A 14330-nucleotide genomic window follows, 5' to 3' on the forward strand; every position below is an offset into this window, starting at 1 on the left:
TAGGTGAGTCTCTGAGATCAGAGGGGGTACCACTGCAATTTAATACAACAGAATAAGAAACAGTGGCTTTCTTTCCATCTCTTTTGTGGGGAGGAAAACTGTGTGCAGTTCCTTGTAGATCTAAGGAAGATGGTGCGATGGAGATTGCTGAGTCCCTGGCCCTCTCTTCTGCATGGGAAGTGGAAGATATGTAGCAATCCTGGCATGATCATTTCACATACACATATACCGTCTTGATCAGGGGTGGCCAACCTGTGGCTCCAGAGCCACATGAGGCTCTTCAGAAGTTAATATGTGGTTCCTTGCACAGGCACCAACTTTCCAATGTGGCGGCAGGTTGGGGGTTACTGTTCAACCCCTGCCTCTGCCCCTACTTCACCCCTTCCCCCAAGGCCCCCACTCCTTCCTGCCCCCTTCCCTGAGCCTGCCATGCCCTCGCTCCTCCCCCTCCCCCACAGCCTCCCTGCATGCCACAGGAGGCATGGGGGAGGAGGGGGAGGCGCTGATCATCAGGGCTGCTGGCAGGTGGGAGGAATTGATGGGGGGCTGCTGACGTATTACTGTGGCTCTTTGGCAATACACATAGGTAAACTGTGGCTCCTTCTCAGGCGCAGCTTGGCCACCCCTGGTCTAGATGTAATGAGTATCTGCAACTCCCAATGACTGGCTCAAAGATGCTCAGGATCAGGCCTTATCTGACTCGCACGTGCAGACTAAACCTCCACAGAGCTAAGTATTGAGGGAAAAAGAACCAAAGAAGCACAGGAACACATTTCAGTGTGTGACACCACTTTAAACATTGCAGAGTTTTATTAGTAAAAGCCTTGTTGCAGTATGTTTTATGTTCTGTAATGAAAGAACACTGGGGCTTGGCCCTTGAGGAACATTTCCTGTACAGAGTTAGAAAGCACTTTTTCAACAAGATCATCCCTGCATGTACGCTACAGGTGTACAGCAGGCCCTGGTTTGATGTTTAGCTTTGGCATCAGCATTACACGAGTTTGGTTTTTGAAATGTAGTTCTGACGTCTTTTGATGCTTCTGACCAGTTCCCCTTTGATGTCCAGCCCCATAAATTGGTAGGGACAAACATTTTCAAAAAAACATCCACAGAACAGCACTGGTATCCCCAAAATCCCCCTTTGCAGAACAGACTTTTTTTCTGATGCTAAATATTTCTGATGCCAAGAACCCCCTAGCATTTCTAAATTACTCTGTATTTAAAGTCACACTGTTAATTGCTTTTACGGTGTAGATATAAGTGCACCTTACTGGCAAACCTTAATTAAGTGGTGAGATCTCCTGGCCTGCGAACAGACTGTTACTGCTCAAATATATTTGAAAAGGAGAATGCTAGCACTGTGCCTTGCCTCAAGCAAAAACAATCAACTTTTGGAATGGATTTCAGCTTCCACGACCATGGAGATGACAAACTAAAGGGTATATTTTCAGGATAGTACAGAAGGTTTTATCCATGCTATTCCCATTAATGTTAATGGGAGATGTGTAGCCAAATCCCTGCCTCACCATACTGGAAATTTACCCCCCAAATCTCCAAGGAGAAGGGCGCTAATTGGATTGCTCAGTTTAAATCCTTCTGCTAGTCAGTCTATGGAAAGGATTTAGCACTGACTCTGAAAAAGGCTTTACATAGCTTTAAAATGCAGTGCATGGAAAGATTCCTTTTTCTTTCTATGATTAATTGCAAGGCTTGAGGTGACAGGGGACATAATGAAATTCATAAATGCCAAAGGCCATCCCTAGTCACATTCTTGGCTGTTGGCTTAAGCTAGAAACTGACAGAAGTGTGAACAAATCAAGGTTGGTCTGATAGCTTTTCAGTTATGGGGAAGAAAAAGTAACTGACATGAGAAAGTTCTATGGATGGTTTAATGGGTTCAAGTTCACATAAAACTGATTCTTTGCACTTACGTACATTAAGGATCTCAATATGATTTGGAAACCAGTGTACTCTAGACCACACCACGCCTGAGTGACAGCACCTATCTCCATTTTACAGATGAGGAAACTGGCACAAAGAATCAAAACAATTTGCCAAAAGAAGCATGTGAGAGAGGACGCAACAGACTCCCACTCTGCTAGGCCTTTGCCTTAAATGCATGATTATCCGTTCTTCCCTTCCTAGCACTGGCTTTCCCTTCTACAACAAAACATTTTCTGTCGTGAACAGGTCCTTCTGGGGACTTGCACTCAAACTGCAGATGGTTTAATACTTCCCCATCCCCAGATTTTAATCACACAACAATTTCTGATTTATCAGGCCGGCTTTCTAGTTTCCAAAGGACAGCGCAGAGCACCTGAGGTTTGATTATAGATTGACCAGATACTAATGCGGTGGTCTCTGGAGCCAGCTGCCAGCAGTCTTTCACTTGGCCTACTGTGATCTGAGAAGGATACACAGTGGACAGTAGCTGTATGGTAGTCCAGTATTGCCAAGGGCTTCAGTTTCTTCCAGCCAAAGATCCTGATACGATGATCCCACCCTGCTGTTGCCAGGATCTTCTTGTCCTGGCGGATGGCAACATCAGCAATCCCAGCATTGATGAGTTTGTGTGTTTTCTGAACCTGAGCGATAAAGTTAAAGTTATTTAAAGTGAGCGCAAGGTAACAAAATCTTTGTGAATTTAGAGGAAGCAACAAACACACAGGTATCAATTTGCCTGTTAGTGGGTATCCCAACTTTTAAACCACACGTGGGGTGATGCAATAGTTAGGATAACAGTAGATCGAGACAGAAGACCACAAGAGTCTACCTTCAGCCTGGTCTCTTAAAAAAAAAAATAAAAAAATGGTGTCCGTTGTACACTTATTGCAATTTAAATGGTTTATACTTTGCCATCACTGAAAAATTGGTTTAAATGAGAATAGTCAGACTATACAGCTTTGCGCTCTCACTTTTGTTATTCTTAGAGATGGGCCTGAGCTGCAAAGTTTAGAGCCACAGCCTTGTTTCCAGATTTCAGGGGTATTCCTATGAAAGGTTTTTGGGCTAGTATTAAACTATCTGCTACTGCTTCCTACCGATGTGGTCCCCTGAATCACCGATAGGCTGTGATGGCACTCTACATAGTGCCCTGAGAAAGGAATGATTCCAAGAATTAGGTCACAAGGTCAGTAAATCTATATTTCCAGAACTCATTCTCAGGAGATTTTTGATGTACCCCATAGTGAGAAGGGGATTATGAACTAGGCACTGATTTCAAACTTGGAAGCATTTTATTGCTGTTGTTAGAGGATTCTTTGGGCTCACACCTGTGAGGTGCACAACTTGGCTTTTGCAACAGCTGAGGGCAGTTAGCATCCCTAATGAGCTACTGAGCACTTTGCAGGATTGAGCCTTTGGGGGAAAAAAGAAGTGTTTCAGTTATGGAGGGGGTGTGCGAGTGCATAGAAAACAGACTTAAACTGAGTATCAAACTAATAACTATTCTATTATCACTTAGTGCAGATACTATCATTATTTAGGCAGTGTCAATATATAAGAAAGCTAGTACATTTCAGCACGTACACTGAAAAGAGGAAAAGACTTCGGGGGTATACTCTGACCACACAGTGTGCTCTAATTTTTATGTATATATATACACACACACATACACACAAAGAACTCCCATTTATACTAGGGGATAACACATAAATTCCTCCATAAACTGAAGGGAGAACACACTCTTCGGGAAGTAACTCTCTTGTAAAAAACAAAATAAAACACACAGAGAACATAATTCAATTTATAGTTTACATAAATTTGTGGGTGGTAGCTATTTTCCTAAGGGGAAAGTTGTACTGAAGTGCTCTTCAGTGTGTATACTTTTCCTCTGCAAAAAGCATTCCATGATACATAATTGGTACATTATATACAGAATGAGGTCAATTAAAAATCATATTAGTTCCCTAACAAGTCTACTAATGTAGTTAAAATCTAGATCAATCCCTTATTTAAATTATGAAAGTATATAGACAATCAAGCTGATGACACCCCAGCACCTTGCACGATCAGATCCAAAACAAGTTTCAGTATTTTTAAACTCTCATAATTATCCAAGCACTAGTTTGTTGTTTATTTTTTTAAGCAGCACTCCAATACCTAAATTATATATATTAATGCAAATTCCTAAAGAGAATGGTTAATTCAAAACCTGGCATGTACTTTCTGCATCCACCACACAAAATAAGACAGGAGATGGAGATGTCCTGAAACAGACAAGAATAAGGGTAGTAAACCCAAATGGAAGGAATACCGGAGGCAAGAAAGCAAAACTGGAAGTGTTACTGAGGCCTGGTCTATGCTTAAGTTTCGGCAGCATATCTATGTTGAGTAGCAGTTTGAAAAAACCTCACCACTTATTAACGTGGTTTTGCCAGCAAAAGCCCTAGTGTAGATGCAGTTGTGCTGGCAAAAAGACCTTTTGCTAGCATAATGACAGGCTTCAGAGTAGCAGCTGTGTTAGTCTGTATTTGCAAAAAGAAAAGGAGGACTTGTGGCACCTTAGAGACTAACCAATTTATTTGAGCATAAGCTTTCGTGAGCTACAGCATCCGATGAAGTGAGCTGTAGCTCACGAAAGCTTATGCTCAAATAAATTGGTTAGTCTCTAAGGTGCCACAAGTCCTCCTTTTCTTTTTGCTAGCATAGTTTTTTAGTTCAGGGAATTGACATAAGCTCTTTTGCTGGTATAAGCGTCTTTCCAGAGTGATCCTTTGTCAGTATATCTATACCGTTATAGCTATAGCTTCAAACCCTTTCTAGTACAGACAAGGCTTAAGGCCAGATCTACACTAGAACCTCTTTTATACTATACCAGCAAAGCACTTCTAGCATGGCTGCACTTTATACTTGCAAAGCTGCATTTCCACTGGTATTGCTTATTTCAGCTCCCTGAGAGAAATAAACACTGCCAGGAAAAGTATCATTTTGCTGGTATAACCGTGTCTACACAAGAGGCTTTCGCTGCCACTTCTATGTCAGTCAGGGATCACACCTTCTCACACGCCTGACCAACACAGCTATACCAGCAGCAGTCTGTGTTGGAGACCTGGCTTAAGTAACAGAGGTTGTGAACCTGGGCCTAACCAAAGCCTACTTCTGAGAACTGCAGTAGTACTGTCAATAGAGATGGACGAGATCTGTCCAGAGAAGATAATTGGAATTACATGTCAACAGCAAGTTACAAGCTGACAATGAAGACTGTAATGGTAATGTTCTTTGGTTAAGGAATGGTAAGGAAGTAACAGTATCTGCTAGAGACCCACCAGAACAAGAGGAGAGCCAGGATAAAACTCCTGGACAAACACTCAGGGAATTAGTAACCTGACGCTGTGGTCAGGGGATTTGAGTGAGCCGCCTTAAAAGCTCATGGATAATGAATATAACCAAAAAACACATCAGAAAAATTTCCAAAGTAGAAAACCATTTCATGATCCAGAAAGGAAAGAATCGAACCAAAGGAGATCTGGATTCTATGCTTTCAGCCAATCATGGCCAAGGCTAGTCACATATCCTAACTATGGCCAGAGTCTTTGACCTGCCACTCCCTTTTCACTCAGGAGAGACTTTTTTTTTTTTTAAATAATCCACCTGTAAACACGTATTCCCTCAAGCCGTGCCCTTGTTCTAGCCATCTAGCCAAGAAGGCAGCAGGAACATTGAGCTTTTAAAGCCTAAAGACACAAGAAAAACAAATTTTCTGATGATTTACATTGTGGTTTGTTGAATCTTCCTTTTCATTATATAACTAGAACAAGGTGGACTTTATGAGCAGTAAAGAGCTTTTGCAATTATTGAATGCCACAGCTCTGCTTTGCTGATTAATCACCCGCAAGAGCTGTTTATTGCCTTCTGTATTCCTCTGCCACAAACATTATCCCTTAATTATACTATCTCCTCCAAATCAGAAGCCTCATAACCAGCCCAGCCATTCACTAATACTGATGACTTCAGCAACTTACTGGTACCAGACAATATGCCAGCTTCCCTCCTCGGGATAAGCCTCGTAGTTAGTTAGCTTCATCGTCTTTTCACTGACACACTGGAACACTGCCACATAAAACAGCAGAGCAGTGCCATCATTGCATCATCATTTCTCCAAAGGCAGATAGCTATGCACCAAGTTTAGTTATTAAAACTTTTTAGAGTAAAAATAGCGTGCCACTGAGTGGCTTTCCAAATACTACCATTACCTCAGGTACCTGGAATGTCAGGAAAAATCCCCATCTGGTTCGTGTTATTAATGCAACAGTGGAAAAAAACTTAATCTGTGTCCTTGACTATTTCTAGCAGTCGTGTGGGAGACACATTTTATTTATTTTATTAGTGGATTCACACTATGCATGAAGTGAAAAATGTTATTTATGGCTTAATACTTTGCACTTAAATAGCACTTCATCCAAGGAAAACTACTGTCAGTTAAAGCTGCAATAACCAACTGTGTATCTATTGGGAATATAAGTTTGGAGCTACAACCCATTAAAAAAACCCCAAACCTGAAATACCATCAGGTGAACAACTTCAGAGTTTATTCACCCCTCAAATCACACCTGTAGTCTCCCATTAAGGTTAATTCATAACACATAACTGAGAGGATACTGTGATGGAAACATCCCTTTCTTTCCTACTTGATTTATCACAGACTAATGTCAATAGGAAAATGCAGTGTAAGATAGCTATATTGAATAAAAACAAATTACTCCTCCGAGGATGAAATTCACTTCTCCCTCTACAGTGTGAGCACACAAAGCTGCAGGCAGGGCCAGCTCTACAGTTTTTGCAGCCCCAAGCAGTCAAAAAAACCTGCCGCCGCGGACAGCAAAAGGGAGAAGACGCGGGTAGTGTTTCTGCGGCCGGTGGAACAGAGGGACTGCCACCAAACTCCTGGCGCGGCCGGCGGGACTGAGGGGCTGCTGCTGAATTGCCGCCGCCGTGGAAACACTGCCGCCCCAAGCCCCCACTTGGAACGCTGGTGCTTGGAGCCGGCCCTGGCTGCAGGAAACGCAGGATCTTGAACAGCAGCTGCTCCTCCTCCTGGAGGCAGTATAAATGTAGATCCAGTGGCCCCTACACCAAAGGATCCCTGCAGACAGGTCTATTTGGAATTAGTGCAGAGCACCCCTCTGCTTCACACAGGAGTTGCAAAGGCCCCTCTCTATGACCCTTCCACTCATATGTTGTAAAGAGATACTCAGGCAATGTAGAACGCCTTGTGGGCCCATTTACACTTTCATAAATTTTATCCACAATCATCTGGCTACTTCTGTACTAGAATACCAGATCCTAGAATTTCCACCACTCAATCCCTTGGCACTGAAACAACTTTTACTCATGATGTCCAGATTAAGCCATGGTCAATGCCATTCACCATCATTAGGCTCAACTGGTTTCTTAGGCCATATCTTAGTAAAGGAGCCAACCTACGCAAGCGGAGTGTTCTAGTATCTAAACTGACATTAGTAACTTTTTTTCAATTTAGGATGGAATTTTCAAAAGTGCTTAAATCCCATTGATTTCCAATATTAGTTGGGCAAGTAAATCACTTATTCTAGCCTTAATCTTTTATTTATAACTGTCTTAAAATGTTTCTCTTTCCTAAGGTAAAGGGAAAACTCTAGGCACCCAAGCAAAATCCTTATGAAAACAATTTTTGATTTACAATAATTTCATTTATTAAGTGCTCTGAGTATTGGACAATAATGTAATGATAAAGAAATGTATAAAAATAGCGACTTGCAGAATGGGAGACCTATGTGTCGGTTGCTTAAACACAGCTTTGGTAAAACCAGAAACATGAAAGGTTTAAAAAAAAATCCCTACCTTTCTTCAACGATAGCCTAACAGCATGGACAGCCTTCTCCTGCATTCTAACCAGTCTGTGATTAATTAGTTAGAGATCTGCAACAACTCCTCTTCATGACTAAATATTTTTTTAGTCTATCAAACTGTTAGTGCAAAGCGGGACAAATGACACAGAGGGGCTGATGATTCTGACCTTTAAGTTCTGCTGTTCATCGAGGCTCCAGACGGTAAGCACCTCCTCAGATGAGCCCGAGACCCCCTTTGTCTTTTCAGAGTCAAAGTCAAGGCTCATCACTGGCTCCTGGTGGCAAGCAAGTCGGCTTAATATTTTCCCCCCTGATAAATTCCACAGAATCACTGATCCATCTTCGTAGCCAGCCAGAAGAAAAGGACATGAACCAAAGTCAGGCTGTTCAGAAACAACAAAAAGTTTTATATCCCCAGACAGGCTTTAGCCCAAGCACTCAGAAAAGTAATGAAAAAAATCTCATGTTGAAGTGAACAGCATTAGAGCAGAGAGCTCCAGAAGGCTGCCACTAAAGGTAACCTCTGGTGCTCCGTACATGTTAATTCAGAACAATTACTGTTAAATCATGTCTGAAGTGTCCATCATTGTAGCACATAATTACTTCCCTCCCTGAAAATCTAAATAATTTTCCTCTTTACCACTTGATTCAAACATCATGACCCTCAAAATGTCAGAATCTCATAGTGAGATAGTTCATGGCATAAGCTTGAGTGGGGCTCTTCAGTAAATATTTACACATAGTAACCAAGTTATAACCAGGCTATGAGAACCAAATTCATTTTGTTCGCAGAAAGTTATTTAAGAATTTAAGATACAATACCAAACTTACATTTTCAATATTTTACCAAGATGCATGCTCCATTTTCCTCACAGAAGTGGGTTTTTATACCACTTTCCAATCTCACATAATCTCTTGGATTACTTTTGTCCATTTACCCCACTAATTAGATTCCACTTCCATTTTGCCAAGGTGAAAACACCCATGAGTCCTGCATACAGATAATTTCTCCAAATGCATTGCACTGTTAAGACCCAACAGCTAAACCTCTATTTGAAAACCTCTTTGTTAGTTACCAAAGAGTTAACAGAGGTCTGAATCCCACTGTAACCAATTGAGAGATATTTTGATTAATGATGTCACAAGCCAAAGGGCATGGCACCCTGGGCAGACACCTAATTTATTTAAGCCTCTGAAATAACTCAAAGAAGGGAACGTTACTGGATTACATGTCACACTTAAGGAAAATATTCATCATTGCACTAGCCAAAAGGCTAATGACCCTGTAATCAGTAACTGGTCATGTGAGCTAGGATGCAAATCCCTAATGAAAAGCAACTGAAAAACAAGCGTGTGTAAATGCCAACTATGTCTTTAATAGGAGAAAAGCTACCAGAATAGGCCCAAGTTTAACACCAGCATGTATAGGGATGTCTTGTCCCAGTAATGCCTATGCTAGCTTATTTTATTATTTTCAAACACCTCTCTGTTGATCCTATGTGCCTACTGTGTTTGGTGTTTGATTTTAAAATAAAATTCTAAGAAGTTTCCAGAGAATGAATTATCACCTACTGTTCTGTGTCACTATATGGGCGCTCTCTCGAATCACCAGAGACTCACTAGCAGGACACAAATCTGTACTGGCCAAATCTTCACCGTCTCTCTTAATTTTCCAGACTACTCTCACACTAGTTATTAAACCATTCATTTTAGGAGTAGCTAAACTAACAAATAATGGGTGGTCCTGCTAATAAGAGCTCTCCTTGATAAGCGAAGGGAAAGAAAGTGGCCTTTCATGAATGCTAGCAGTTAGAGCCCTGATCCTTTCTTCATAGCCCCAAGATATATGTTCTTTCAATTTAAGTAAGCGCTCAGTGTGGGAAGGAATCCTGAAGTAAATATCAGGGCTGGCAAAACCACAGAACTGGACTGAAAGTGGCCTGTAAAAACAAGAAAACAAAGCAAAATCCCCTGCACCTATCTTATGAAGGGGCAGTACCCAGGCATGTGTGTGTGATCTCCTTAGCTGACCTTGGTTCCAAATGAAGGCTGGGATCCTGTGGATGCCACATCCTTTAAATGACAGAGTCCTCTTTCTTCTGCAAAGGCCAGGCTTGGCTCGTTCTCTGGTTGGAACTGTCCTCTATGAGCAGCTCATACAATGAATGACCACCAGCACATGACTCTTCAAGAGCAATTATCTCCAAGATGTAGATAACTTTCGCTAGTCAATAAAGCAAGATATCTATGGGCCAGCTTGTCAGGTCCTTTTGTCTTTTTCATAATTTAATGGGCAAATATTTACAGGTGCTCATCACCCTGCAGTTCCCACTGAGAATACTAGGAACTGCTGGGTGCTGAGCATTTGAGGAAAATTTGGCTCCAACTTTTTGGTTTTCTGAGTGAAAATAACCACTATGAACTGACTATAGCCAAAACTGGTCTCATTTAAAAATAAATAAAGTTTTGCATGAAGAGGAGAATGTTTGTACAGGGTAATACAAATTACATGAAGTTTCATATTTGAACAAGTACACATGCTTGTATATGTGCAAAGTTATTATATAGTTATTGAAATCAGCTGGATTTCTAGGTTTGATCCCTTACTTACAAAGCAATAAATCACAATAACCTATTTGCTTCAGTAATGGGCCTCATTAAAGAAAAAATCTTCAGCTTTCATCTTCTGGTTTTAGGGGAAACTTTTTTTTTAATAAGTAAGTTATATTTTTCCTCTTAAGCAGAACATTTTGTTGTTTTTGCATTTGGATAATTGTCAAGGAAGGAAGAAAAGGTGATCCGCTGTCAACTCGGCAGGAATAATTGCTATAGTTTATATAAAGCAATAACTCTGCATTTCCAGTTTCTACATGTATTATTCTTGTTCAGTTTTTTTTGTTTGTCCCATTATACAAGATGGTGCCTTTCCCAAGGAGTGCAAAAAACAAATTTAAGGGAGGACATCCTCACTCTTGCAAATCCTACCACACCCAATTAGTAATGTCTGGAAGGTGTGAAGCGCAACAGACAATCACTGTGTATCATTTGCGTTTATGAATATGCTCCTTTGTGAGGGAAAAAATACTGGTCTCAATCATGGATCAATAATTATAAATAGAGATTTAGTAAAATGATATCTTAATTTTTATTCTGCCCTTGACATGGCAAAATATGCTGATGCCTGCTCTTTAATTGCTTAGGGAGAAGCCAATGTCTCTTAAACCACAAGTCTAACCTAAGCCTCAATTTCCTCCCACTCTACAGCTCAGTGTCTAAGTAAAGCTGTTCCCAGTAGGAGTATTATTTCACTGATTCACAGAACATTTTTAAACTAGCATGCAGGAGGATAGGACACATGGAATGGTGTTCATTTAGTCTATGGTTTTACTGTAGAGGTTCACAATGAGATAACCCATCAGGACGCTTCTAATGAAAGCGCGAAACTGAAGGAGAAGTATTTTCACTATAAAAAATAATAATGATAAGAATTAGAGTACCTTACATCCCAGGACTTCCAATAGTTCTACAAACATTAATGAATTAAACCTACACTCTCTCAAACGCTGAGCTGAGCATTTATTAGACCTTTTAAATGTTACTTGGCTTAATAAAAATGCAGTAGTACCATTTTAATTTATTTCTGATTGTACATGAATCCTTAGGGTTAGATCTACGGGCCCATATTCATTTGGCTGAAGTCCGTAGCAAAACTCCTTTTTGATTTCAAGGGAAGCAGGATGGGGCCCTAGCTCACTAAAGCCCCATTCCCACATCTGCTTCATAAGGCGTCTTCTTCCATGCAAGTCAATGGGAATTTTGAGTGTGGAGCAATGGTAGGATCTGGTTGCAAGCATTTGATAATTTGTAAATAATTTCCAGTGATGTAGCACTAACAAACACTGGGAGGGAATGTGGTCTAAGTGGTTAGAGTAGGGAACTGTGAATCCGGATTTCTATTCCCACTGCAGCCGCCACTACATTGTGAGACTTGGGGCAAATCACTTAAACTTTCTTTTCCTCAGCTGGGGTACGATACCTACCTTATAATTACAAAGACTTTTAAAAATAATTGTTTTATTTCTATTTTTCATCCAACGTAAATACAAGGCATAAACACTTTGTCCATATGCCATGTCTAGAATAAAAAATGTTCAATAACCTATTTTCTTACTGGATACGTGCAACCTATTTTTTAAACACCCAAATCACTTCTCATCACCCTTTTTTATAATGAGAGACCATATCAAAAGCCTGGCATCTACTACGCTCATTTTCTTCTTGATTGAGGCAAAAATCTTGCTTCTATTCTAAGGTTGCAAAGCCTCCAGTAAGCATTTGCAAGTCACGTACCTTCCATTAAGGCTTGGCTAACTCAGAAAGTTTCACTAGGGATGTTCACAAGTATCTGCCTCCCCCTCCCCGCTCCCTTTATTACTTGATTGTTTGACAATAAATCAAAACCTGAGTGAAGAATGATTTATGTGCTCCATATAAAATGAAGCACAGGGAAAACATTTCAGAATTGGCAGGCCTGGTTACCTTACCTGCCATAGCTTCAGACACATGGCCATGCCTGGTTTGGCATCCGCCTCTGGCTTCAAGGTACAGACTGACGTCTTGGATGGCAGCTCCAAAACCTGAACCTGACATTAGGGAAGCAAGTTTATTTGGTCAGGCTCCAGGTCACAATTTTGCTGTACAAACATGACCCTTATAAAGTGATTAAGGCTGGGTGTAAGCTCTTTGATTTTTTTAAAATACACTCTCTAGGGGGAATTTGGGAAGGAGTCTTAAATCTAAGCAGGACCTAAGTTGCTTTTGGAAGCCTGATAGCTGTAGAATCATTATCTAGACAGACACATTGTTTTATAAGAGAATGAAACAAAGTTGTTGGGATATAACAGAACTTCCTCTTCCACTTTCTGCTATTTCCTCCCTATTTTGCAATCATCTCCAATACAACTGGATGTTAATGCAGGCTGATTTTATTTTTAAAAATCTTCCCTTTTCTCCCCTTGTTTCCTCTTCCTATATTTCTGTTGTTAAACGTGTCTGTTACATTCACTAGTGGATGCTTGTATTATCTCATCCTCATCCCTTACATTATGGCTACATGACGGTCATGTATCGGGGTACATCATCATACTGATTTCACATAGTTTTTTCCTCTGGCTGAGTCTACACTGGCAAAATTCAGATCCATAATTCTCCACCGGTGCAAGCCGTAGCACTGACAGGACACAGGAACTTTTATGACCGTATAGCTTGACCCTATTTTGAATAGGGTCGAACACCACTGCGTTAAATATTTGTCCTTTGTCTACACAACAGCATCCACCATTGCTCGCAATGATGGTAGTGAATTAGGGGTCTGACTTTTCCTAGTGTGGCAAGGTCATTATGGGGCAAATCTTAGCCCTTCCTGCATGGGTACAGAAGACGCTATCTGCAATGGAACTAGTGCAGTTCCGCTGCAGTGCTGTGGGAAAGGCAGTGCTGTAAAATTTGGGGAGTCTAGCTGTGCAATATGGCCTGGGATGCATGTTGGGGCAATAGGAAAAGCCAGTTACCTTTTCTGTAAGTGGTGTACTTCGAGATCTGTTGCTTACGTCCATTCCATATTAGGTGTGTGTGCTCATCACACGCACCTGTGCTGGAAGTTTTTCCCTTAGCATATTCATAGGGGGACCAGCTCTGGCACCCTCTGGAGTGGCGCCTGCATGGAATGGACATGAGCAACACATCTCAAAGAACACCAGTTAAAGAAAAGGTAACTGTCTTTTCTTCGAGTGCTTGCTCATGTCCATTTCATATTATGTGACTCCAAAGCAGTACCCCTGGAGGTGGGTAGGAGTTCATGGACGTGTCAATTAGAACACTACTCTGCCGAACCCAATGTCATCTCTGGCCTGCTGAGTGATGGCATAATGCGCCGTGAACGTGTGGACAGAGGACCACGTTGCGGCTCTACAGATGTCCTGGATAGGGGTGTGCGCCAGGAAAGAAGCCAAAGGCGCCTATGTTCTCGTTGAGTGAACTCTGACAATCAGTGGCAGCGGAACCCCTGCCAGGTCTCAACAGGTCCTTATGCATGAGGTGATCCAAATAGAAATCCTCTGCGAGGACACCGGAAGGCCCTTCATCCTATCTGCTGTAGCGATGAAGAGCTGAGATGATTTATGGAAAGGCTTGGTACATTCTAAATAAAAATCCAGGGCCCTTTGGATGTTCAGCATGTGAAGACGCCTCTCTTCACTGGTCTTGTGTGGTTTGGGACAGAACACCAGGAGGAAGATGTCCTGGTTCATATGGAAGGTGGATACCATCTTTGGTAGGAAGGCTGGGTCGGGCTGCAGCTGAATCTTGTCTTTGTAGAAGATGGTATACAGCAGTTCTGAGGTCAAGACTTTAATTTCAGAGACCCATCTCGCCGACATCACCACCACCACCAGGAACACAACCTTCCATGACAGGTGGGAAAAACAGCAGGAACCCAGTGGC

The 14330-nt window shown here is 41.5% G+C and overlaps 1 protein-coding gene across 5 annotated transcripts in view; it reads right to left on the reverse strand.

Annotated features, from left to right (window-relative positions):
* Window positions 1-772: 772 nt before the first annotated feature.
* The window catches only part of GNB1L (G protein subunit beta 1 like), a 56945-nt gene continuing 43387 nt past the window's right edge, over window positions 773-14330 (reverse strand). For all 5 annotated transcript variants that reach the window (XM_084648692.1, XM_084648695.1, XM_084648696.1 and 2 more), the window contains 3 exons: window positions 12374-12472; window positions 7997-8212; window positions 773-2585 (listed from right to left, as the gene is read on the reverse strand). In XM_084648692.1, the coding sequence (XP_084504818.1) occupies window positions 2277-2585; window positions 7997-8212; window positions 12374-12472 (624 nt within the window). In that variant the 3' untranslated portion in view covers window positions 773-2276. The remainder of the gene's footprint in view (window positions 2586-7996; window positions 8213-12373; window positions 12473-14330) is intronic.

Source organism: Lepidochelys olivacea, assembly GCF_965140295.1.
Source record: "Lepidochelys olivacea isolate rLepOli2 genome assembly, chromosome: 15".
NCBI classification, from domain to species: Eukaryota; Metazoa; Chordata; order Testudines; family Cheloniidae; genus Lepidochelys; species Lepidochelys olivacea.